This window comes from Alnus glutinosa, chromosome 4, assembly GCF_958979055.1.
Source record: "Alnus glutinosa chromosome 4, dhAlnGlut1.1, whole genome shotgun sequence".
Lineage (NCBI taxonomy): Eukaryota > Viridiplantae > Streptophyta > Magnoliopsida > Fagales > Betulaceae > Alnus > Alnus glutinosa.
The window spans coordinates 2,994,427-3,022,013 of NC_084889.1; the positions used below are offsets into that span (position 1 = coordinate 2,994,427).

A 27,587-nucleotide genomic window follows, 5' to 3' on the forward strand; every position below is an offset into this window, starting at 1 on the left:
TAATGTTTTTCGAGGAAGGTAAAAGTAAGGAGAAGGAAGGGAAGGAGGGAGAATTAGTAAACGGGCCCTTACGCGCACAGAATTGTTTTCAATGACCTCATTAGGAATTATTTATTAATTTGGGAGGTTCACGTCTTCCTGGCTAATAGGATGATACAAAACTAACAAATTGTACGTCATCAGCACAAGCGAGAGTAAGATAAAAAAATTAAAAAACAAAAGAAAAGTGTTTTTTTTTTTTTTTTTTTTTTTTTTTGAAGGGAAAAGAAGAGTGTTTGGTTCAAATGGACAACTACACTACGCGGTTTAATATAGAAAATAAAATTTATAAAATGTTTTTCGCTGAAACATAAATTTGTAATGTCCTTTCAATTTTAAAAAGTTACAATATTCCCTAAGCAACCTTTTTTTGACTTTTCAAACCTTGAAAATTCTACTCAAATATTAGTTATTCTAACGAATTTTTAAATATGGCTTACACCTTAAGACATTTTTCAAAACAAAATTCAAAACTCTTCTCAAAACCAAAAATATGTCTAAAAAAATAAAATACAAAATGCTTTTTAAAAAAATTAAAAAAATTTCTTTAAAAAAAAAAAAAAAATAGTGGTGCTAGCCCCACTGAAATTACTCTTTTGCCCTTCAACTTTCGGGTATATTTACTTTAGAGATATATAATAAGCGGTGAAAGCCTCCGCACAGTACCAATTTATTTGAACGTGTGAACAGTAAGCTTTTCTTACACCTCGAGAAATTACTCTTTTTTAACCCTTCAGCTCTCTAATATATTTATCTTTACTTTATAGAGATATATAATAAGCGATGAAGGCCTCCATGCAGTACCAATTTATTTGAACGTGTGAAGAGTACATTTTTCTTACACACCCGTGAAATTACTCTTTTGCCCATCAGCTTGTTGGTATATTTACTTTAGAGATGTATAATATGAAAATGCTATACTTACACCAAAAGTCCCGCACCCACTTTTTACACCCTGACCTGGCATTTCCACCTCAGATTTTTTTTTTTTTTCAACCAACGCTCTCTCTCTCTCTCTGGTTCTTATTCTTCTCTCTTTCCGGCCGACGAATGAAGCTCCGGACGAAGGGATCTGAACAGCCGACGACTGCATCTCGAGATTTGGAGAGCCGATCGTCATTTCCTCGGCCAGAACGGTCGAATCTTGGCAGACTGGCTAGGAACTATTCGTTCCCCGGCCATAACGGCTAGATCCATGCCAGTTGCCCGGGATCTGAACCTTCCCTGGCCGGCTGCCCAGGAACGTAACCAGCCGGGATCCAGCCGTTCTGGCCTGGATCTGGCCCTTCCCCGGCCAGAACAACCGGATCCTGGTCGATTGGTCGGGATTTGGCACTTAGGCTTGGCAATTCGGGTTCACGGGTTGGGTTCATGTCAACCCGACTGACCCGACTACACAATCGAGTTCAACACAAACCCGACCCGATTATTAATCGGGTTGAGTTATTAAACTCGAACACGACCCGGGTAACCCGTGAAGAATAAGAACTGAAGGAGGCAAGAAGCGTGGCCCCGTGGCTGAGCCCACTACCAGCCCAGCGCTCAGTGATTACAGCACTGCTCATCGTCCTCGTTGCGCTTTTCCTCATGGCCTTCCTCTACATCTGCTCACGTTGATTCTGCGCAAACACTGTCGCCGAGTCACCGCCTCTTTCTCCTCGAACTCGCTGAGAGCCTGAGACAAATCGCGCAGTCGATCTAGTATTGGCAGAGCTCAAATCATCAGCAAGTCCACTCCTTTGCATAGGTTCGACCTAGTTGGAAGGTCCGACAGTAGAGAAGAGTCAGAAGACGATCAACCTAGAGGATGGGTCTGGAAGATTGACGGTCGAAGACCATGACTCGTGTATAGAGGTGACTTCGAAGTCAGGAGGCATGGCTGCGTGAAATGAAACGGTGAAAGAAATGGAAGGTTGAAAAGAAAAGGGATGTGGGTGCAGGTCGTGTGGCTATTGGGCTAGGTTTTTTTTTTGTTTTAATAATAATTTAAGGGTTATAATCGGGTCAACCCGATTATGACCCAAACCCGATTACCCAAAACCCAAACCCTGTATTTTCGAGTCGTGTTCGTGCCGGGTTCACGGAAAACAGGGGTGGAAAACGGAAAAATAAAAAATAATTATAACATGACATGCCACGTTAAAAGTGTGGGAAGTTGGGTGTAAGTGTAGCAACCTTTTAATAAGCGGTGAAGGCCTCTGCACATTACCAATTTATTTGAACGTGTGAACAGTAAATTTTTCTTACACCCTTTGAAATTACTCTTTTGTCCTTCAACTTTCTGGTATTTTGTCTTTCAACATTTTGTTGGATTTTAAAAATTACTATTTCAGATAGGGATAATTTTGTCTTTTCGTATTTCCTTTGATTTCCACATTACTATTTTGCCCTTGTCTACCCTAAAAATTGGCTAAAAATTGGTTGGATATTTTGGTCTTTCAATTAAAATTATCGATTTGCTATTTGAGTTTTCAAAGAGTTGAGTGTTTTTAAGGAATATTTTGGTATTTTCACTTCGAGCGTGTTTACCATTTTGCCTTTATTAGTTTTCATACAAATCAAATATTTTCTTGGTTTTGAAGACATTCCACCCTTCTTTCTTCTACTTCCAGCGACTTCTTCTTTCTTCTTCGTCGACAGATGTTGAAGGCTTCGTTTGAATATCAATTTTCCATCCCCTTCCCTTATGGTATTTTTTTTTAATGATTAAAAAATAAAATTGATGTGATATAAAGTTGAAATAATTTATATGAAAAAATAAAAAAATATATATATATATTGTAATGAGTTTTTTATTTAAAAAGTAATAAAAAAATGTTAATGTGATATAAAAGTTTACTCTTTTGGTAAAAAAAACAAAAAAAAAAAAAAAAGTAAAAGTAAAGGGAGGGGGGTGGGGGGAGAAAGTGTTTTCATACGGGCCGAAATTTTTTTAAATTTCTCTTAATTTTTTACCGAAGGACGATTTGTCTACCAAATTAATCCACGAATCGCGCCGGCCAAGGGATGGAGATGAAAATCTTTGCTCAGGCCTTTCATATCCAATCGTATGTAGAGCCAGAGAGCTGGATTTTTGCCTTCCTTCGTATTCGACCCATTTCTCCAAGAAACGTTCTTTACGCTCATAGACGCCAAGAACATCTTACATGGTTTCTTGGTTTCTTTGCGCTCACAGGGGCTCCAGCTTAATCCTCCCTGTAAGACTTTATTTTTGTCTGGTTTCTTCTTGTTTTCTTTGGTTGTAGGTTTTTTTTTTTCGGTTGATTTTTTTGTTCGTGTATTTGGAGTTTCGTATGATTTGGTAGTTTTTTAATATTTTACAGAAATTTCTACACTCATCTTGGTTTTTGCTTTTGCTCAGAAATTTCTAAACATGTCGCTCTGATTTCCACGGCAATTTCTGTCAAACCGAACGTCCTCTCTATCTCTCTCTCTGTATTTCTCTTTCGCCTAGCGCCATGGATCCCTACAAGGTACTCCATCTTGGGTTCGATTTCGAATCCTATTCCATCGTCGTTTGATAGCTTTGAATTCCAAATTTTGTAATTCTTCTGAGCTTGAATTTTGGTCGTTTTTTTCTGAAAAAAAAAAAAAATTAGTTCGTTTTATCGTTTCGGGTAGTGATTTTGTTGGATAGTAATGTTTTTGGTAGCTAAGAGCTATTGCTGAATATGATGTTTGTGTGGTTTTTTTATGAGTGCAGTACCGTCCCTCAAGTGCTTACAATTCACCCTTCTGGACTACCAACTCCGGTGCTCCGGTTTGGAACAACAACGCGTCCTTGATAGTTGGATCCAGAGGTATTTTGGCTGTGATTTGTGTTAGTTTTTCTGAATGGTTGACGTGGCTATTGTTGTTGTTATGAGGATTATCGTAATAATTGTCTATTGAGTGTTGGAATGCTTGATTACATTTATTTTTGATGATTTTTTTGTTGGATTGAAATTTTTGAATCCACTTCAAATGGGTTTTCAAATATGAGTAGAATTGTTCCTTCTATACTCCGAGAAGAACCTATGCAAGCCAAACATCTTCACTAACCAATCATTGTAACCACCTATAAGGGAAAGTGCTTGTACTGGATGGCATTGTTCAACTGACGGTGAAAGATGAATTCGCCTACCAGTAGATGATTGCTCATCTTCCTCTTTGTTCAATTCTGTCCCCCAAAACTGTAATTTCATTTGAAAATCATGGTTTTGAAGTCACTGCTCTTAATTAGATTAAGTTTTCTGTAGATTTCAGCTCACTTGTGGCTTTTTTTATTTTTTGTGCATATTCTTTGTTTTATTTATTGATGAAATGGGTCTATAAAATACGTATGTATTTGTAAGTTTGAAAATAATGGTCAAACAAGTTTGAGAGTATTACGTGATGCCCATATATATATATATATATATATATATATATATATATATATATATATATATATATATATATATATATATATTTTTTTTTTTTTAAAGAACTGATTGGCTTGGTTTCTTTTATTTTAGGTCTCTAAAAAGTTTTTTCCTGAGTTAGCTGTTGGCTTTGAGGGTCCTCGCATTCACCTTAATATTGGTGATGGTATGTTCAAAATAGTGTGATTGCTTTTTTCCCTTTTTTGGTTTCTGTTGAATCGGCCTGGGTGTAAGGCTGTGTGCCTGTGGTTAATCATACGTTTTATTTTTGACAGCTGCCGATTTTCTTGGACATGCACCCAAAGGGAAGTATGACGCTATCATTGTCGATTCATCAGATCCTGTGGGTATGTTGTAGTTTTTTTATTTGTTATTATTAGGGATAAGTCTCAGGATTCAAATTCAAATTCAAATTCATTCAGTAACAACAACTAGATGATTCAGTTCAGATATGAAGCATATTCAAATAGATACTTATCTAGGATAAGTTTAAGAGTTGAAATTCAAATGTATTCTGTTATGATGTATATTCTATTTTGCAATTCCATTATAAATACAACTAGCCTCAGCTTGATTAAGTAAGGCAACAAAAACAAATTCAACCACTTGCATTCTATTACATGGTATTAGAGCCATTGTGACTAACGTCTATAGCTTCTTCATCCTCTTCATCCAGCCTACCTATCTCCTCAACCGTTCCCCCTATCTCTTCATCCAACCCACCCACCATACCACCTTCACAAACACCTACTCTTCACAGCCTTCAAAATACCTTTCAACACAAATTAAAACAAGACAACTATCGTGTCTGGCGTGCTGAAATCCTTCCTCATTTGAAGGGAGTCAGTGTTTTTGGCTATGTCGATGGTTCCATTCCTCCCCCACCACAGACAATCACCGTGAACTCCATTATTGTTTCCAATCCAGCCTATCTCCATTGGCATCTACAGGATCAACTCATCCTTGGAGCCCTTATTTCCTCAATTGATGAACACATAATCACTCACGTGATGCACTGCCTAACCTCTCGTGAAGTCTGGGCCACTCTTGAGCTCATGTTCCTCTCGCAAGCCTGAGCTCGAGTTGTGCAACTTCATATTCAGCTTGTTACCTTGAAGAAAGGTAACTTTTCCATTGCTGACTATTTTCACAAGTTTACTACTCTTGTGGACACGCTTGCCGCCATTGACTAGCCCTTGTCTCCAGTCGAAGCCTCCTCTTTCCTACTCAGCGGCCTTGGCAGTGACTATGAGTCTTTTGTCACCTCCGTGACTACACGTGTGGACCCTCTATCCATTGAGGAACTATATGCTCACCTACTTACCCATGAGCAGTGACTGGAGCAGAATCAACCTACTGTTGATCTCACTAATGGGAGCGCCAATTTTGCTAAGCGTGGCTCTACCCGTGGAGGATGTGGTGGTCGTTTCTCCTACTCTTCATCTGGAAGAGGAAATTCATCAAACACCTCATATGGAAGATATTTTTGTGGCAGGGGGCGTGCACGAGGCTTCTCCAACGCCTCTCACGTTCCAAAATCGATTTGTCAAGTCTGCCAAAAGCCTGGCCACGACGCCCTCGACTGCTATCATCGCTTTGACAACGCCTACCGGCGTGATTCTCCAAGTACCGGACCACCTCAGGCATACTATGCCTCCCAGCATGCTTCGCCCGATACTGCTTGTTATCCGGACTCTGGTGCTACCCACCACTTGACACCGGATCTTGAAAATCTGACCATCAGTGCAGATGCTTACTCTGGATTTGATCAAATTCGCATGGGTAATGGTAAGGGATTACAAATTGAACACATTGGGTCCACCCGACTTTCATCCCCTACTGCTTCCTTTCTTTTGAAAAACGTTTTACATGTGCCCTCGATCACCAAAAATTTGCTCTCCGATCACCAATTTACTCTTGAAACTAACACTTACCTTGAATTTCATCCATGGTTTTTTCTTGTTAAGGAACAAGGCTCGGGGAAGGTTCTTCTTCATGGGCTGAATGAAAACGGGTTGTACAAGCTTCCTCCGTCCGTCCTCCTCTGGTTGCCATCGCTCCTCCTGTCCTCCCCGTCATCTATCATGCCTTCCAGTGCCGTCTTCTTCCTCTCTCGTGCTGCCTTGATTGGGGAACGTACCTCTCTCCATCAATGGCACTCATGGCTTGGACATCCAGCTTTGCGTGTCTATTCTCAAGTTATTTCCAAGTTTGGTTTACCAGTTTTTCCTCTTAAAAATAATGTAAGTTGCTCGGCTTGCCACATGTCCAAAAGCAAGCAACTTCCTTTTTCCTTGTCTTCAACACGTGTTAATCATCCGTTAGAGTTGATATACACTGATGTTTGGGGACCTTCTCCTGTAACCTCTTCAACTGGAAATAAATATTATCTTTATTTTTTAGATGCTTATAGCAGGTGTACATGGTTATTTCCTATGTCCTGTAAAAGTGATGTGTGTCAAATATTTCTTCAATTTCAAAAACATGTTGAGCGACTTTTCTCTATTGAAATCAAAATTCTTCAATCTGATTGGGGCGGCGAATTTCGCTCTCTCTCATAAATAGTCTTCCAACTCTTATTTTAAACAATTCTTCTCCCTATGAAATTCTTTTCAAATCATCTCCAGATTATTCTCTTCTACGTATTTTTGGTTGCGCCTGTTGGCCAAATTTACGTCCATATAATTCTCATAAACTCCAACCCCGTTCCGTCCAATGTGTGTTTCTTGGTTATAGTCTTCGACACAAAGGCTTTAATATTCAAATTGGACGTCTCTATATCTCCAGGGACGTTGTTTTTGATGAAAACAACTTTCCATTTAAATCTCCTTCTCATCCAAATTCTCATATCTCTTCCAATGGCCCAAATCATACTCAGCCCATCTACTCTTTTCCCACACCTATACCAGCCCATATTACAACTCCACCCAATCTATCACCCTTCAACATATCTCCAGTCCATTTAACTCTTCCTCCCACCTCACCAAACACAAACACGTCACTTGTGTCTCCACCACATATTTCATCCCCACCAGAATCTTCTTCTTCATCAGTTCCTGTGTTGTCCTCATCTACAACTTCCGCTCCTAACCCCTCTCTTAACTCTCATCCTATGGTTACAAGAGCTAAAAATAACATCTTCAAGCCCAAAGTGTTCAATGATGGTTCCCATACTCATCCTCATGCTTTGATTACCACAGATGATCTCACTGTCACAGAACCCACATGTTTTTCACAGGCTAATACTGACCCGAATTGGAGACAAGCCATGAACTCCGAGTTTGATGCACTACTCAAGAACAATACATGGAGTTTTGTTCCAGCATCTAAAGCCAAAAATTTGGTTGGTTGCAAATGGGTCTACCGTATCAAGAGGAAGGCTGATGGTTCAATCGATCGTTACAAAGCATGTTTGGTTGCAAAAGGGTTTCACCAACAAGCAGGCATTGATTACTCAGAGATCTATAGCCCGGTCATAAAACTCACCACGGTACATTTGGTTCTTTCCATTGCAATCTCATCTGGCTGGTCTATTAAACAAATAGACATTCAAAATGCTTTTTTATATGGAAATTTATCTGAAGAGGTCTATATGTCTCAACCCACCGGTTACACTCATCCACAATTTCCAAACCATGTCTGCCGCCTACAGAAGGCTCTATATGGCTTGAAACAAACCCCACGTGCATGGTTCTCTCGGTTGAGTTCACAGTTATTAGATTTTGGGTTCACAGCCTCTCAATCAGATTCCAGTTTATTCATTTATCATTCTGCAGTTGTCACAACTTATGTTCTCATATATGTGAATGATATTATAATCACATGCTCCAAGCCTGCAGCTATTACAGAATTACTCAACCGGATGGAATCTGAATTTGCAGTTAAGCAATTAGGTGATTTGAATTTTTTCTTGGGTATGGAAGTGTCGAAACAATCAGATGGCATCATACTTTCTCAGCATAGGTATATTCTTGACATACTTAAACGCACCAAAATGACAGATGCAAAGCCAGTTAGCACTCCCATGGGGACTTCTGTCCATCTCTCAGCCGATGATGGTGAGATTTTTGATGATCCTACACTTTACCGAAGTACCATTGGTGCCTTTCAATATTTACAGCTCACACGACCGGACATTGCATTCACTGTCAATCGCCTATCTCAGTTTTTGCAAAAACCTCTGTTATCACACTGGCAGGCTGCTAAATGTCTTTTGAGATATTATTAAACATACAATAAATTTTGGGCTTCATATTCAGAACTCATCTTCATGTTTACCGCAAGCTTTCTCAGATGCAGATTGGGTAGGTTCAAGAGATGACCGGCGTTCTACTGGAGGTTATTGTGTCTTCTTGGGCAAAAATCTTATTTCATGGAGCTGCAAGAAACAAGCAACAGTTGCGAGATCTAGCACCGAAGCTGAGTACAAAGCATTGGCAAACATTGCTGCCGAACTCACTTGGCTACAATCATTATTAATTGAATTACACGTTCTTGTCCGTGTGCCTCCAGTTCTGTGGTGTGACAATTGGTGCCATTTACCTCTCTTCCAATCCAGTTTTCCATGCTCGCACAAAGCATATTGCCATTGACTTTCATTTTGTACGAGAAATGGTTGCCTCCAAGTCTCTTAACATTCATTTCCTCTCCACCAAAGACCAAGTTGTAGACGTCTTCACCAAACCATTATCTTCCTCACTATTTTCAATCCTAAGAGACAAGCTCAGAGTTGTTTCACCCCATTTGAGCTTGAGGGGGCGTATTAGGGATAAGTCTCAGGATTCAAATTCAAATTTATTCAGTAACAACATCATTCAGTAACAACAACTCGATCATTCAGTTCAGATATGAAGCATATTCAAATAGATTATGATGTATATTCTGTTATGCAATTCCATTATAAATACCACTAGCCTCAGCTTGATTAAGTAAGGCAACAAAAACAAATTCAACCACTTGCATTCTATTACAGTTATGATTCATTCCACATTCAGAATGGAGTGCTACTGCCGATTAGTTTCTAAGGTGGATGTATAAGCATTTATTTATTTGTTCCATGAAATTTCTTTAAAAAAAGACATGGTTTGCCTGAAATCTGAAATATGCAGTCAGATTGTTTAGGAAATACTGAAAGCTTTGATTTCCTTTTGTTTTCTGTAGTTCTTTTTTAATTTTTGAAAATCTGTTGCTTATCAGGTTTGATATTATTAACCAAAACCTCACCATGGGGTTCCTTTTTTTGATATAGGTCCTGCACAGGAGCTTGTGGAGAAGCCTTTTTTTGAGACAGCAGCTAGAGCATTAAGGCCTGGTGGTGTTCTTTGTAACATGGCAGAAAGCATGTGGCTCCATATACATCTTATTCAAGATATGATCTCTGTTTGCCGTGAAACATTCAAGGGTTCTAAATTTTTTTATGGTAGAATGTTTTTGTTTTGGAGTGAACTAATGCTTGGCATCTGCGTATGTGTTGACCCTTTATTAGTTCCTTAGAATCAGCTTTGATTTGATATTTTAGAGACATTTGACATAGTGGCAGAAAATTTGTGGAACTTGATAGTCATATAAAGAGAGGCTAGTCACGATAGCAATCATAACACGACTTTATTTGAGTTGTATATAATTTGGATTCTTCTCATTATCTGATATTATGTTCCTTTATTTGTTTCCCGGCCATGAGAGCAGTGTAGTGCAGGTCCTTCCTGCTAGCTTTTTGCCTTCTCCTACAAAATCAGCTGGAGATAATCTCTCTGATTTCTCCAATTCTCTGCTGCGATGATGGAGGTTAATAAGAACTCTGCATTCTCAATTTCTCAATCTTCTGATGAAATTATCTTATTACTGCCCAGCACTTTTGTTAGTGACAAAGCTTCATAATAATTTCTAAATGCCAAGGTGCTTCTCACTAAAACTCCTTAATTTATCTCCTGCTATAGCCATAAGAGTGTAGGGTAGTTGATTCAAGTTGAGATTTATATTTTCTTCCTTGGGTTTTATATTGGCATGAAGCTTTTTGCTATGCAGGTTCTGTAATAAGGGTGAGCATGGCATTAAAGAATTTCTCTAACAAGGTAGCATTAAAGAATTTCCATCAAAAAATAAGAATTCCTAGCTCTAAAGAATTTCTATTTACTTAAAGAATGGTTGTGATTTATTTACTTAAAAGTTTCAATCTTATCTTATTGATGCTTCTATAACTGCTTTGTTTCTCCATAATTATCTTCATCTAACAGGAGTCCCTGGTGAGTTAATTGAAGATTCCAAATTTGTACCTTTGACTGCCGAACAACATTCAATTTTTATTTCTGCAGCTTCGAAGATTTGTCATCCGGGTTGTGATAACTAAAGCACTAATTCCAAATTTTTTATGTGAAGGCTGTTGGTGAAGTGATGCCGCTCTGAATGGGAAATTGACTGGAATGGCTTTCCGTGTTCCTACTGTCGATGTCTGTGGTTGACCTTACTCTGAGGCTGGAGAAGGCAGCTACTTATGATGAAATTAAAGGTGCTATCAAGTAAGGGCTGTGAGTAATTTTTTAATTCTTGAGTGTCTATTAAATGTATGGTAAGAGTTGTTGCCATGTGAAACTCCTTGCACCCCAATGTCAGTTATCGATCATTGCACCCCTCTGCCAGAGATTTTCAATACCTTTGATTTGAAGAAACAACATATGCGTGCTATCTAAATTAACTCTTGTTTTCTTTTAGTATATCATATTTTCTAAATTTTATAGTTTTACTTTATTTGTTTAAAATTCTACAATATTACATATATATGTTAACAATTATAGTGATACATAACAACAAGAACCAAGCACGTGCATTGCACGTGCCATCCAACTAGTATTAAAAGAAGAAAGCGTCAGAGTTTGGTGTTGGCTTATCCCATCAAGTCTATAGTGCTGCGACCACTCGATCACCACTTTTACGACACCATTGGATTATCTAAATATAAAAGAAAGTTAATGATGCATAACTTATATTGTACAATTATTCTACAACTAAGATATATGGGTGGGATTTATCATTTATGCATGTGAGTTTTACATGTAGATTCCATCCAATAGGTCTTGAAATTGTAAAATAGTCGTGCAATGGTTGTAATTTTATCGTTTCTCAAATTTAAATGCAAAAAGCATTCATCTACAGTGTAATGTCAAATGTGATTTGAGCTGTAGCCGAATAGATATCTATTTTATTTTTATTTTTTTCGCTTCTTTTGTTTTTTTTTAATATTTCTCTCAATGGGTTTTTGTCTCTTTCTCACTTTGTCTTTCACCGTGATTTCCCACGTTTCACATCGCCTTTTTTTTTTTTTTTTTTTTTTTTTTTTTTTTTTTTTTTTTTCTTTTTCTCAATGGTTTTGTCTATTTCTCACTTGCCTTTCACCATGATTTCTAATTAATGTTTCACATTGCCTCTTTTTCTCACGTTTCAAATAGATTATTTTAATAAAATAGAAAAAAGTATAGATAAGTGAATGAAATGAGGTCTTGAAAAATGCTTAGTTAAACTAGAAAAAAATGGGTTTTGATTAACCATTTTACATAAAAATATGCCTAAACTATTAAGAATGCTCTTAGTTACTCAAAATCAAGTAGTATTAAAGGAGTAATGTTACACATTACCCTTGTGTCTTTCTTTTGCCTCTTAAAATTAATGTGGCTCTTAAAATCACCATTGGATTAAAATTTAACAGTGGTTTATCATAAATTTAATAGTAATTTTAAGAACCATATCAATTTTAAAAATATAAAAGAAATACACAAAGGTGATATGGACTATAATTCATATTAAAGGCTTTAGGAGAGGAGTTTCGCGTGCATTCATAATTTCAGACCTAGCTCGACACTATATGGCTTCTAGCAGTTATCTTCTTTTTTCTTTTGTCTATTTTTGGCTTTTCCATATTCTTTTATTTCTTTGTCCGGAGGAGTTAGAATAATATAATAGACTTCATTTGATAAAATATTTTTTCTCTTTTTCTTTTTTCAAAAAAAAAAAAACAAAATTATTTACAAATATTTCAAAACACAAAACACTCAAAATTATTTTTACTTTTATATTTTATCAAAACTTTTTTTTTCGAACAAAACACATTATACCCTTTAAAAAGCACTATCAAACTGCATGAACGAATATTCTGTCTTTTTGGGCATCTGATCATTGACTGTGCGAGAGGAGTGGGGCGTGAAAGAAACTAATTTTAATATGAAAAAAACAAAAATCATTTCGCATGTATCTTGTTATTAATTTCTTACCAAAACTCGATGACTTGTATCTGGATTAGTTGTGTCATGTGACTCATGTGTACGTGCATTCAGACCGACCTAGGTGTTAGAAAACAAAGGAAAGACAGAAAATAGAGAAGAACGCAGATAAACTCAAGAGCTACATCTTTATTGATTCTCAATACATTCTTCAGTTACAAGAGCTATAATATAGAGATGTAAAGGGAACAATATCCCATAAAACATGGAATGAAATATGCTAAAAATCAGGAGATATTGAAGAGTAAAACAAGTTAAGATTCTGCAGAAATAAATGGAGTACGCTCTGCCTTCTCTCTAGAATCCTCTGGTGTCCTCTGTGAAAGTCTCCATGGGAGGGAAGCTTTGTGCTTCTCTCCCGCTCACCCATCCACCCTTCTCACCTTCCGTCATCCGTCTTCCTTTTTTAAGGTGTTTTAAGCCACTGGAGATAAGGCATAAACTCCATCTATCCTTCTATCCTTTTCGATGTTTTAAGCCATTGGAGATAAGGCGAAATCTTCATCTACTCCTCTATCCTTTCAGGTTTTTCTATGCTTTCTGGTTTGTCACCACCCAGCATCTGTCTCTGGTTTTTCCCTCCGCCCCTCACCGTGTTCTTTGTAAATTTTGGAACGGTTTTAGGATCGAAATTTATGAATCTAGATCTACTCTCCTCCTTCGATTTTTACACGACACGCTCCTCACCAACGGGTTCTCCGGCGTCCCCGGCTTCCACTGATGGTCTCCAGTTCTTCCACCGCCGCCTCCTCCCCAGCGCGTGGCTTGCACGCTCCAGAGCGTTTTTCGCTCTGGCCGGCGCGTGACCACCCTGTTTGCTCCCACAGCCTCCCACCACTTCGGCCATCGGTGGTTCCGGACGAAACCGGCGTTTCCTGTTGCTGAGAGGTCTCCCCTCGACGGCGCGTGTACCTCACGCGCCGTCACGGCTGCTGGCTCCCACTGCTCCTCCTCCTACCGGACTTCTGCTGTTACTGTTTGTGTTTTTATTTTTTTGTTGTTTTGGGCTTATTTGTTGTATCCCTCCCCTCCGGTTTACCTCTGTAATTGTGTTTGGGTCCTTGTGATTCAATACACTTGTGATATCACCTTTACTGGTGACCCCGGCTTTGTGGCATCAGTGCCTCAAGCCAATGAGCCCGCATCTTCGGAAGCATTGTCCCCGCGTACTTTCATTCTTATATTTTAATTTGGGTTGTCCAAGTCCTCTTGTTTTTGTTGTTTTATGTTTTAATTGTAATAGTTTCTGATGTACTTTTAAAAAAAAAAAAAAATGTGAGAAGCTGCCGTGAGAGAGAGAGAGCTGATATGATGGAAGATTTTGTGCCTTGATTTGAGGATCTTTTGCATGTCTGATTTATCCTGTTAATACTTGGCACTATACGGCTTCCAGTACGTAGTGTCATGTGACTCATGTGTCGTCCGTTTGAACCAAACATATCCTTAAAATTCTAGCCACATGAAGATCGATGTCAGACCAAGTTGATGTTCCCAGCCTTGTAATTATTCTCCTAACCGACTCTAACTTAGTTGTTTTTATGACGTGGCCGGTGGCCCCATGAGCTAACCCGCTTAGAAAAACTTTGTAGGCCAGGATTCTAGTTTACGTCGCACAGAATTGTTTTCAATGACCCATTCCCCAATATCTATTAACCTCATTAGGAATTATTTATTAATTTGGGAGCTTCACGTCATACTGCTGACGATGAGAACATCTTCCTGCCTATAATAGGATGATACAAAACTATCAAATCGGTACGTCATCAACACAAGAGAGAGTAAGATAAAAAAAAATTAAAAACAAAAGAGTAGTGTTTGGTTCTAACGGACAACGACACTACGCGGTTTAATATAGAAAATAAAATTTATAAAATGTTTTACGCTTAAACATAAATTTGTAATGTCTTTTCAATTTAGGAAAATGTTGTTTCCACTTCAGGTCCACAACAGGGGTACAATACCTCTTCACATGGGGTGGACCCCACACACTGGGACCCACTCCTATGTGAAGAGGTGTTGTACCTCTGTTGTGTACTTGAAGTGCAAATAACAAGCCCCTTCAATTTAAAGGGAGCGATTGTTACACTATCAGTACACAACAAGTGCACTCCCCCCTCACATGAGGGTAGAGCCCACTCTACCATTTTTCTTAAAAAAGTTGCAATATTTCCTAAGCAACCTTTTTGTACTTTTCAAACCTTGAAAATTCTACTCAAATATTAGTTATTCTAACTAATTTTTAAATATGGCTCCTACTATTAGCATACTTTTCAAAACAAAATTCAAAACTCTTCTCAAAATCGAAAATACGTCTAAAAAAATAAAATACAAAGTACAATTAAAAAAAATTAAACTTTTTTTTTTTTTTTTTTTTTTTTTTTTAAAAAAAAAAAAAAAAAAGGTTGTGCTCTCACTGCCGATGGTGATGGCCACCTTTAGGGCTGCTGGATCACCGGCATTTTATCTTATTTTTTAAAACTATATTTCGAAACTCAAAATTCAAAACACTTCACAAAATTTTAACAAACTACCAAAAGCCACCCCCACCACATTACATATTTATATTCTTGCTCCAATGACACTATTAATTAACCATTTGATTTTTATTACTATTGTTTAATAATGATTAATTTCATAGTTAGTTGAAAGTGTCACGCCAATCTTGTTAAATAGAATTATAGTAACTACATTCTTATCTAAATTAATGCATCAAAAACATTTTGTAGCCGAACGATCAGTGGTCGAATGGCAAAATAAGTAGTTAACCTAGACACAAGTCGTCAAGGTCTTATATATAGGAGTAATGTTAGAGTAATTAATGTTATATTCTATATTTTCATTTTATAATTATCTCACAATGTTAATACGAGAGTTTGAACCAACTCTTATATTAATTAGTTTTATATATATAGGAACATACATGAATTACTGTGCTATATAACATTAATTACTCATATATATATATATAAAATCAATCGTAGGAAAATACGTATAATTTGAAAATGTTTTTACATTTTTCTCTTTTGTATTTCATGGCGGACCCATTCAAATCTTATTTTTATTTCTCGCACTTGAAATGAAATTTTAAACTAAAGTAGTGGTCGTTGACAAGAACAGCAGAGCCGCGTTGAGTGTCGTTAGACATTAACTAGCTAGATCAATTCTGTATATATACTTAGACGAGTAATGATTCACTACCACCTTTTAACACAACTTTTCACCACCTTGCTTATGTGGCAAGGTGGTCCCCTACTACTTTTTAGGTTTTAAAAATAAAATAAGGTGGGGGACCACATTGCCACATAAGCAAAGTGGTGAAAAGTTGTATTAAAAGGTGGTAGTGAATCATTACTCATACTTGGACCAATCTTCGTCCATGGCATTCTTATCTTCGATCTACGACTAAGTCTAGTCTCAGACACAAACTCTATCTCTCTCTCTCTCTCTCCTTTAACTGAGGAATCCCCAAGACTCGAGCTGGCCGGGTCGTTCTATTAGAAATATTATGCCATTGTTACCAACCTTCCTCGTTGCATGGTGGTTGGTGTTGGCTCCAGAACTCCACCAAAGTCAAAGGTTACAAGGATCGATCGATGGTAGAGATCTAGAGAGATGGTAGATATTGCTGTCTAGCTTCTTTATATATCTAGCTAGCTTCTCCGAACCATTGCTCTTCAATTCTTTCTTTGCAAAGCTAGCTACGTACGGAACTCGCAGGTGCCTCTCCTTCCTTCTATCTCACGACTTCTTTCTTAATTTTTGAGATTGTACGCGCGTGTTCCTTAATTATAATTGGTGTCCGGTTGATTGTTTTTTGATTTGCCGTTTCCTGCATGAGTTTCTGCTTCTGCGTGTCGTTCTTCCGTCTGCTTCCATTTGTCTAGGCCTTTTTAATTGTAGAACACGTATAAAGCAGTTAATTTCTTGTCCGTGTTTCCTTGGAATACTATGCACATAATCATCCACGTTTAATCATTTAATTTCTATTTTCAACCAGAATTTATAACAAATTTTCAACTAATTCTTCTTCTCCACTTGAAATATTTATTTGTTTATTTATTATTTTAATTATTAATTTGCGTATTATTTTGACTAAACTTGCTGTTATAAACAGTAACGTTTATCGCATAAAGTCATTTTTTTTTTCTTTTCTGAGTAATACAAGCTGGGGAAGAGGGAACTGGGGTATATTACGAGGATTATTCTGGGTACATGCACCACATACTTATGTATTCCATATCATTAAATTGATGTCGTCTTGTACATTATTAACTATGATTATTGTTGGTACAGTTCCCGGTATGGTGTGAATCTGCACGCTCCGATGCCTAAATTAGCTTCTGTGAGAAAATAATGTTCTATGCATGAAATTGAGTCTTCGTTTATACCTGGAATATGGGCCTATTTATAGGCAAAGAGGTGGAGTCAAAGCTGGATTAGAATTCCTGCTCCTTATCGATCTAGAACTGCTGTCAGAGTTCTAATCGAGATCTAGAATTGATGTCAGAGTTCTAATTGGACTCTGATATTTTATTAGACTTCTAATCTGATATCTTCTTAGACTTTTGATCTGATAATTCTTCTTATCTGATTGGACCATAAGTCCTACCCCAATTCTATCAGAGATAGGACTACTGATCAAACTATACTTGGGCTAATTAGAGTCCTATCCCAATTTACTGAGATAACTGATACCTGGTTTCCCTGAAGTAGTTGCTAAATGTCTATCTCCTCCTTGGATCGGGTTGAATGGAATTTATCCCCAACAATTATTGTTTCCTCCCTCAAAATTAATTACCCCATCCCCTAGAAGTGAAACTTACAGAATTTTATCAATATTTTGGAGTACTTTCATAGAAATTTACTTAATTAATTAGCAGTACTCTTTTCACAGAATTTGGAAGATCACGATAAGTAAGGCGACCCAGCTCTAACAAGAATATACTTGAAGCCCTCAAAATGGAGGAGGCGGTAATTAGGACTGGTGGTTTCCTAGATGCATTGAGAACCGCCACGACCGAGAGGATTAGAACAATTCGTGTGTGGTTCAGGATTCTGACCAAATCACGCCATGCCGCACTCGTTCCACTCCTGTGTGTCGTCTTTATTACCTTGTTCGACATTCGGCGTACTCTTAACGACGACAACAGCATCATATGGTGGTCTATGCATGCCTGTTTGTTGGGATTCTTCTATGTCTTTTTACAGCCTTGGGTCCGATTCTTTTCCCAGCCATTGATAGGGAAGACCAGCTATATACACTTCAATGAGTGGTAAATCTTACTTTCAATCTTACGATAGCTAGTTGAAAACAATGGGTATGAGTAATTTTTGGGAGTTCTTTTTCAGGTATGCATCGTGGCTTTCAGCAGCAACTGCATATCATCTTCCTAGTTCTCGGTCAGTGGGAGTTTCGATGAGAATGAATCCGTCTTTTTTGTTGACAACCTTTGCCGCTTCTGTTCTGTTTCTTCTTGTCTTCCACTCAATTTTTGAAGGCCTTCGCTACATTTTTTCAAGTGAGATTCAAAAGTGGCCAGACAAATGGACCATTCTCAAGCGTATATGGATCATTCTTAAACTTTCTGCCGCAAGTCCTGGAGAGGCAATTGGTATCTCAATATATATATATATATATCATGTTGTATATCTATTCCCTTTTTAATATGTAAACTTTGAATAGTACCTTTTCATACTTTGAAGGTTGTAAGTGTAGCCAGCTGCGTTTTTCTGCGTCATTGTAGAGAGAGGCCACTTGCAAAAAGAAGCTTTAAGCAGGTATGTCAACAACCTTTGAACACGTATAAAAATAACAAAATGACGTACGTATGTGGTATATATGCAAATTTAGCTGCCACAAGGCCGTAATTCTTACATTTCCCGAATATTCTCTGCCGATGTGACTCTATGAAGTTCTGAATGATTTTGTATTAATTGTGGTCTAGCCCTTAATTAGGAAATATAATTTCGACAGGCCAGGGGGCATGTTTCTTCCTATATGAATAGTTTGGATACAATGGCGGCTATTTTTACCCATATTCTTATCATATATACGTATAATTCCTTTTTTTTTTTTTTTTCTCAGTTAACAATCAGTTGGCTTCCTGCGGGTTCACCGGATGAAATCTTTCATGCCTTCTTGTTATGGTCTGTTGTTATAGGCATTTACATGGTCAATTATGTAGCGAAGATCGAGGTTATCAACGTGAGTATTATATATTTTGTAGCTTGACTTTATGATGTGCATGATTTTTATACTTTTATTTTTGAAACATAAATTGTTAGGATTTAAAGATCTCTTGCTTGGAATATTATGATCGAGCTGGACTGAGAGTTCTCTTATGCTCTTTTGGCCAGGTCAGGGGAAGAATCTACGAAGAATAAGCAAATGAAGCCTGACTTTTTAGATATGGTTCCCTGGTAATCAGGGTACGTACAGATATATGTTTCCATTTTTTCTTTCTTTCTTTCTTTTTTGGGAGAAGATTTTTAGGGTTTATATATGCTCTCTGTTGATGGCTATGTGTTGCAGAACATCAGCTGACCTATACAAGACTGTTTTTGACCTCCTGGTATCAGTAAATGTCTTCCTAGGTCGCTTTGACATGCGTATATTGCAGGTATATATATATATATACTTGCGCCTATTATACATATTCATGATACCATTAGGTTATTGTGTCCATCTTCAGGCAGCAATGAATCAGGTTCAAGGTGTGCCAACAGATAAAAAGAAGGCTCAAGATGGAGTTCAACAAGGAGATTCTGTATATGATGCTTTTAGTAAAGAGGAAGAACTATGGTTTGATTTCATGGCTGATACTGGTGATGGTGGGAACTCAACCTATACTGTCGCACGCCTACTTGCTCAGCCTTCCATTCGTTGCACTAGTACTAGTAATTCAGAGCTTGACTTACCGCGTGGAAACTTACTACTCATTGGAGGCGATATTGCGTAAGTTGACAATCCTTATGTTTTTTTTTTTTTTTTTTTTTTATGAAAATCCTACATTTAACTGCTTCCAATTACTTGGAGATTTAATATTCCTCGTTGGATGGGATATCGTCTAAATTGACAATTCTAATAAAAGATTAATTGGAAAAACAAAACATACATCTCTCAAACTAACACCTAATTTACAATATTCCACCGAACTATGAATTACCTCAATGTCCCCTCTAAACTACCAAAATTTCTCAATGTGCTCCAAATGAATGAAAAAAAGAAAGAAAGAAAGAAAAAAAAAGAATGGTTGCCTTTTAACAAGACAAAATGGGTACATTATTGCAATTGATAGTAATTTGAGGGTGACGTACATTGTAAATTGAGTGTTAGTCTGATACGTGTATTTTTTCCTAAAAGATTTTATGATGTCTTTCAAAAATATGCAATAAAATCTTGCTTCTTCAATATTCTATATAGCATTAGTAATTATTTTATATATTTTTTAACATCTTTTGTTTGTTTGTTTAATTAATGGATATATATTTTTTTTTTGTTGAACGAAGAAACAGCTTCTCATTAAAACAAGATGACCATTACAGTCTAGAGGCCAAAGGGTCTCTAAAAGAAGAAAAAGAAATAAATAAAGACAAATCCTCAACCCAAACATGAGATAAACAATGTGAGGAAGCCTTTCTAGCTAAGAGATGGACCACTTCATTTGCTTCTCTACAACAATGACTCCACTTACAGACAGAAAAACAAGAAATTTTCTGTTTAATAGCATCTACAAAATGCCTAATTCTGTCAAGGGAGAAATTTGGTCTACATAAGCCTTTGATGACTTGTAGAGAATCACCCTCACTTTCAATGTTTACAAAACCCATATCACAACAAAATTCCATAGCACACAGGGCTGCCATAGCTTCAGCACATAAAGGATCCACAAAAGCCTTACAAGCACTGCATTTTGCACCAATAACAACCCCTTCCTCATTTCTAATCACACAACCCATTCCAACCATGCCAGAATTTAAATTCAAAGATGCATCCCAATTAACTTTCATAAAGCCAACATGTGGAGGTTTCCAGAACTTACATATATTAGACCCTTCACCATTGGGAACCTTTAACAAAGGCTCCCTCAAATTATACATTTTAAAGTCTTGAAAAAATTGAGAAGCTTCAACAAACACTTTCATGGGAGAAGAAAACTGCTCCTCAAAAATCGCCTTGTTCCTTTGCAGCTAGATTCTATGAAAAACAATCACAGTTAGACTCATCAAATCATCATTCAGTCTAGTAAATAAATAAGAAACAAGTTTTGTCAAGTCCGAAAAAGTAGAAGGGCTTTTTTGAAAAAGGATAGGAACACATCCCCACACATCTTGAGCACCCGGACAGTTCCATAAAGCATGTATCACAGACTCCACATCTATTTGACAACAAGGACAGCGTTCATTATCGACTACTCCCTTCCTAAACAGGTTCTGTTTAGTAGGTAACACATTATGACAAGCTCTCCAAAGAAAAAATTTTGAAGCATTAGGAGCTTTAACAGCCCAAATTTTTTTCCAGAAATCACGACTGCTAGAACTGGATGAGCACTCCCCATTCTTCCGTCTCAGTAAATCCAAGCCCAAATGATATGCTCTTTTAATAGAAAAACACCATTTAGAGTACCATTCCAGATGATTTTATCCGGAGGCAATGCAGGGCATAAATGAATGTTTTTAATAATACTTGCAACATATGCAGAAAAAGACTTATCAATTAAAGCACAGTTCCAGCCCTTTACAGAAACATCAATAAAATCAGACACCTTTGCATCACAAGGCAGACTCAAATCAGAATGGAAACTCAAGGATCCAATGTTAGGCAATCAATTGTCTCCCCAAACTTTAATAGAAGTCCCATCACCTATTCTCCAAATAATACCATGGGACAGAAGGTCTTTTGCTGCCATGAAGCTTCGCCAAATAAAAGAGGGCCTTTTCCCAATCTCAGAATCTAAAAAAGAAGAATTTGAGAAATATTTAGCTTTGAGAATCTGAGAAATCAGGGATTGAGGGTGCTGAATCAATCTCCAACACTGCTTTGCCAAGAGGGCTTTATTAAACATTAATAAATCCCTAAAACCCAGCCCTCCAGCAAATTTGGCCCTACCCATTTTAGACCAACTCATCCAATGGATCTTTGAGTCTTTACTCAAGTGTCCCCACCAAAAGGATTGCATTAGTTGATTTAAATCTCTACACAAGCTGACAGGGAGGAGGAAGACACTCATAGAATAGGTTGGTATGGCTTGCACAACAACCTTTAAAAGGACTTCTTTACCAGCCAAAGATAATAACCTAGACTTCCAATTGTTTAGTTTTCGAAGAACCTTCTCTTTAATATTTTTAAACGCATGGATCCTGTTATTACCCACTAAAGTTGGAAGTCCCAAATATGAATCATATCTATTAGCCTCCACATGACCAGAGAGATCTATAATCTCCTTCCTTCTTGCAAAACAAGTATTACGACTAAAGAAGACAGCTGTCTTATTCACATTAATTTTCTGGCCCGAGCCTCTCTCATAAGTCTCAATAATATTCAGAATCCTTCTCCATTCCACCCTATTCGCCTTACAAAAAACTAGACTATCATCAGCAAAAAATAAGTGAGAGATTGAAGGACCCTTCTTAGAGGTTGGTACACCAGAAATTAAACCTCTCATCTGAGCATTGTATAGAAGGGAGCTAAACACTTCAGCACATAAAATAAACAAATAAGGGGAGATTGGATCTCCCTGTCTAAGTCCCCTTGAAGGGAAAATATTTCCCACCACATTACCATTCACAGCAATAGAGTAAGAAACATATTTTACACAAGCCATGATCATTTTAATCCACAAAGGGGCAAAACCCAACTTAGACATAACAGCCTCTAAAAACGGCCACTCAATCCTATCATAAGCTTTGCTCATATCAAGCTTTATACCCATATACCCAGTTTTACCCCACAGCCTCGTTTGCATAGTATGCATAGTCTCATAGGCAACAATAATGTTGTCAGTAATAAGCCGACCAGATATGAATGCACTTTGAGATTCAGAAATAATACATGGCAAAATAACCTTTAGCCTATTAGCAAGAACTTTAGATAGAATCTTATACACCACATTACAAAGGCTAATGGGTCTAAAATCAGTAACCGATATAGGATTCTTGGTTTTAGGAATAAGAGCAATAACTGTAGCATTTATTGAAGCATCCAGTCTACAAGATTCAAAAAAATACTTAATAGCATCGCATACCTCTTGGTGTAAAATCTCACAGTTTTGCTGAAAAAAGCAAGCAGGGAATCCATCCGGTCCAGGGGCTTTAAGGGGATCCATTTGGTTAACGGCTAGTTGAATTTCTTCCAAAGTAACAGGGGCCACAACTGTTGATTCATTTCAGCAGAGACTTTTGGAGAAATGGAATTAATACAAGGGTCAATCTCCACATTACTTTCAGCCCTATATAACCACTGAAAAAATCTTTCAAAAGCCCTTTCAATCCCCTTTTGGGAAGACCACTTCCTTCCTTCCATATCCACTATATCTTTAAGTGAACTTCTGCATTTCCTTTGAGAGGCACATGCATGAAAATACTTAGTGTTTCTGTCACCATACTTCAACCAATTTTCTCTAGTTCTCTGTCTCCATTTTAAATCTTCTACCTCCAGCAGCAAATCCAGATTTTCCTTCAAAGCCTTCTCCTTTTCAGTATTCTCCGGATCCCCTTCCTTTTGCACCTTATGTAAATCTTCCTCCACCTTCTTTATATTCAGCTTTTCCTTGTTGTCAGAAATTCTAGCCCATCTTTTGAAAAGGTTTCGGCAACTGTCCAATTTTGCTTTGAGAACAGCCCATTTATCAACCGTGGGATTTTTAATCCTCCAAGCTTTCCTCACCATCTTTTTATGCTCCACATGTTTCATCCAACCAGCTTCAAAATGAAATCTCTTGCTCTTCTTCCATGGCTCACAACTAGCAGGATCAAAAGTAATTATTAAAGGGCTATGATCAGAACAATATCTAGGTAAAATTTCCACTTCAACAACATTGTACAACCTACTCCACTTCATACCTTTATGAGGAATATATGTTATAGGAGCTGGTTGGGTGGGTGGTTTATGAGTAATTCACCCCGCGCTCTAGCGTCCCTCTCCATCTGACGTGGCATAGTCCACGTCAGGCCCTTTTTTTAAAAAAATAAAATAAAATAAAATTAGACCCTGCGTTTATACAAAACTACATTTTCAGTTTCTTTCAAAATATTTTTGCCCCCAAAAAGCTTTCCTTCTTTCCCTTCTCCCTCCCTCCCTCCACCCCACCGACAGCCACCCACCCACCTGCTAAGCACCGTCGACCACCAGCTACCACCGCCATCGAACCCCGGTTCGTCCATTTCTGGCTTCCATCCACCGTCAAGCTCCGATGACCCAACGTATAGCTCTAATGACCCATCGACCATTCCGCCATGACGAGCCCAGTCGAGCCACCACCATCGCCGACGAGCCAAGCCGAATCACCACCACCGCAGAGGGCTTCGACAACCCATCCACCGTAAGGTCTTCTCTGTTTTGTTTCAATTTTCCTTTCGATTTTCTTTTCTTCATATAGATCTGGTTTTTGAGTTTTTGGATTTGGTTTTTTGAGTTGCTTGATCCGCCACCCACAAGCACCGTCTACCACCGCCACTAGCGACGTCCATCTCCATCTCCGGCTACAAGCACCGTTTTCCACTGTAAGGTTTTCTCCATCTCCAAATGTTCTCCCATCTCGTTTAAGCTTTCAAAGCTTTGGAGGATGTAGTTGTTTGATCTTTCGGTGGGTTGTTTGAGTTGGTTTCCTCGTTGTAGGATTTGTGCTTCTATTGTATTTGTTGAGTTGTTTTTTCTTGATTTGGGAATGTATTTGTTGTTGTTGATGGGTTGTTCTCTTGTTTGGGAACTTCATTCAATTTTTTTTTTTTTTTTTTTTTTTTTTTTTTTTTTTTTTGTTTCGATGATTTCACTTGAAGCCCCGCAAGTCTTTAACTTACTGTTTTTTTTTTTTCTTCTTACGAGGATTCTTAATCCATGATTCTTTGCTGATTGTTAGCAGCCACTTCTGGTAACGTACAATTTTTTTTTTTCTTTTAACATAATCAAAGATTTGTTTTTGGTGAGTGAGTTTAAGAGAATCTGTATGGCTTTCGAATTGTGAATTTTCGAGCGTAGTTTGCTGGTTTTAGGCTTTTAGCTTATTTGGCTGTTTGATTTATTTGCCACATGTACAGAAATACAAAATTTTGTATATAGTACTTGACTATTGTAGGGCATACATTTAAGTTATGCTTTTCTCTCGATCTTAGTCATGAGGTGAAGTTCTGTGTCTCATCAATTTTTAAATACTCTTTGGTTATGCCATTTGTGTCTGCTTGATTTGATTATAAGTTTATATGGTGAGGAAGTTTATAAGTTTATATGATAATTTTACTAGAAGCAATGTGAAAAGGAAGACTTGCTTGAAATTTATGAAAATTGTGCAATTGATTCTCGCATATATGAAAAAAAGTAGACATTCTATTAATAAAATATCAATTTTTGCTTGTTTTGGTTGTTCCAATACTTGGTTTGGGAGAGGCAGATTTGGCTATTAGTAATCACTAATTGGGTTATTTATGCTTTCAGGTAAGCTAAAAGTTTTTGGAGCATTTACTTTACCCGTTAATAGAAACATCATCGTTGGTTGAGATACTCACCTGTTATTTATTTATTTATTTTGGTACAGATTATCCTATTTGCTGCTACTAAATGAAGATGAGTGATCCATCCTACAACACGTACTTAGGAGAAAGTATTGCCAATGACGAAACTTCATTGTGCTTTTACGAAATTTCATCCAGACTTTTTTGTTAAGCTTTTTTGTACAGGATTTGATTATCTAAAATTGTCTAATGTATAAAAATGATCATTGTAATTTTTATATTTTTTGTACAGGATTTGACTTAGTCTTTTTTTTTTTTTATTATTTACCTTTTATGATTGGTAGTTAAACACAACCTACATCTCTATATTGGATTGAAGTTATGAGCTGCTGAAAAAAAATAAAAATTGAAAACATAATACCTTCATTTTGGTCACGAAAAAAAAGGAAACCAATCAGGTTGGTTTTGGTTGAAAATGGAGAAACAAGTTGTTTTGGTTTTGACTACTTTTATTTTGGTCCTTAAGAGATGTATATTCTCTGTCATTGTGGGTTAAACTTAAGACCTAACTTTTATTAAAGGGAAAGATGTATTACTTAATCATAACGTGTCGAATGTATAGAAGAATGAGTTCCACCTGGTACCATGTGACATATATTGTTTTGGATAACCTTGAAAACAACCTCTCTCATCACAAAATCAAAGAAAAAACCTCTAATATAACTCATTCCCAAAAACCTCTAATACAAGTCAATGAAATAACAAAAACTCCTGAACATGTAGAAAAAAATAAAAGTCCTTGCAATTGAATATTTGAATAGCCTCAAATAAAACTTTCAAAGAGATGTTACGTGAAAATTTACAAACCATTCTGCAGAACCTCAATACAGACCACTTTAGGAGCAAAATTACATCAAAAAAAATTCCACAAAACAGTAAAATCTGAATTAAACATACATTCGTTTATATCCATTTTCAACTTGTAATGATACAATTCTAAATCTATAGAATTCCACAAATGACAATATGTTACAATGCCATAACTTCAATTTCCTCCGGTCTTCTCCTTATACTTAAAATTGTCATAACATCACAACCTTAAGCTCTCTTGGTTGCTGAAAAAATGTGGCAAACATAGACATCAAATCCCAAAAAAACATGAAGACCCCACAAAAATGAAACTCTTTCACATTCTTTTTGTTAAACTTTAAACACTGCTAGCAGTTTCATTCCATCCAAATATGTATTTAACTTAATCCAAGACATATTGTTAGCCACCAAATCAGGAGCACCTTACCTGTGTATATTTTCTCTTTGCATGTGGGAATTCCTTAAATAAAAGTGTCATAGTGTGTGCTGTTATTTATTTGTTTTATACAAAATCAGTCTTATTTATTTCATGCATGCATTTAAAAGCACATCCAACAGTACCCACAACAAATTATGTATATAAATCTTACATATACTCAAATTACAACAAATTCCTAAACAATAGCGTCACCTACCATACCAAGGCTTAAAATTTTCAAAGTCTATTGAAACTATGATGAAACCCAAGACTACTTGGTACACAGAAAAAAGCTTCAAAATTCCAATACAAGCCAATTCAAAAAGGTTATTCTGAAAAAAACTAGTAGTTTTACACTCAAGCCTTTTGATTACATTAAAGAAAGAAAGAAACAAACAAATAAAAAATGTGTCAACTGCACCTCAGCATATATAACAAATCAAACGCAAAACCATCTCCCAAATAACTGCATTTAGAAACACACTAGTACACACCATAAATTCAAATGCAAAGAGCAGGAGAATCAACAACACCTCATCCTTACTTTAGTCTAGTTGACTTATCAACAAATAAAGAGAAATAGATCCCACAAGAGAAATATCCACGTAGGCTGATCATCATATAGCAATAAGTAGCAAGTAGGCTGAACAAAAACTGTAATATAAAGATTAGTTTAGTTTAAAGGAGAGAAATGAAACATAAATTCCCATTCAAGAAGTTCAGGGAATAAATATTACAAAAACTACAACTCTTCCAAATGTTGCCCCCTTATAATCAGAAAAATATATTTAGAGACAGATCGAGTAACATAGATTCAAACAAGTTAGATCCCATGAAAAATCAACATCAGCAAAGAAGAGGAGAGGGATTAACAGGAAAACTGTTTGGCAACAACAACAACAAGTATGTACTCCCATAACA

General features: G+C 37.0%; 1 protein-coding gene and 1 long non-coding RNA gene across 11 annotated transcripts; both read left to right on the forward strand.

Moving 5' to 3' along the window:
* Positions 1-2,943: 2,943 nt before the first annotated feature.
* Positions 2,944-11,197, forward strand: LOC133867489 (spermine synthase-like). Of its 10 annotated transcripts, none has more exons than XM_062304279.1 (6): positions 2,944-3,236; positions 3,743-3,839; positions 4,718-4,789; positions 9,691-10,337; positions 10,452-10,513; positions 10,676-11,197. In XM_062304279.1, exons 1-4 carry the CDS (start codon positions 3,186-3,188, stop codon positions 9,933-9,935), a joined length of 465 nt encoding a protein of 154 aa, XP_062160263.1. In that variant the 5' UTR covers positions 2,944-3,185; the 3' UTR covers positions 9,936-10,337; positions 10,452-10,513; positions 10,676-11,197. The 10 variants fall into 10 exon arrangements, 9 of the variants coding, with proteins under 9 accessions (XP_062160263.1, XP_062160267.1, XP_062160262.1 ...); XM_062304283.1 differs by having other exon boundaries at positions 10,818-11,197; XM_062304278.1 differs by having other exon boundaries at positions 10,467-10,513.
* A 6,403-nt stretch (positions 11,198-17,600) lies between these two features.
* Positions 17,601-25,601, forward strand: LOC133867308 (uncharacterized). Its single transcript, XR_009900030.1, has 8 exons — positions 17,601-17,985; positions 18,062-18,324; positions 18,416-18,490; positions 18,798-18,917; positions 19,070-19,141; positions 19,245-19,332; positions 19,405-19,667; positions 25,462-25,601. It is a non-coding gene; the product is annotated as an uncharacterized LOC133867308 (long non-coding RNA).
* Positions 25,602-27,587: the final 1,986 nt, after the last annotated feature.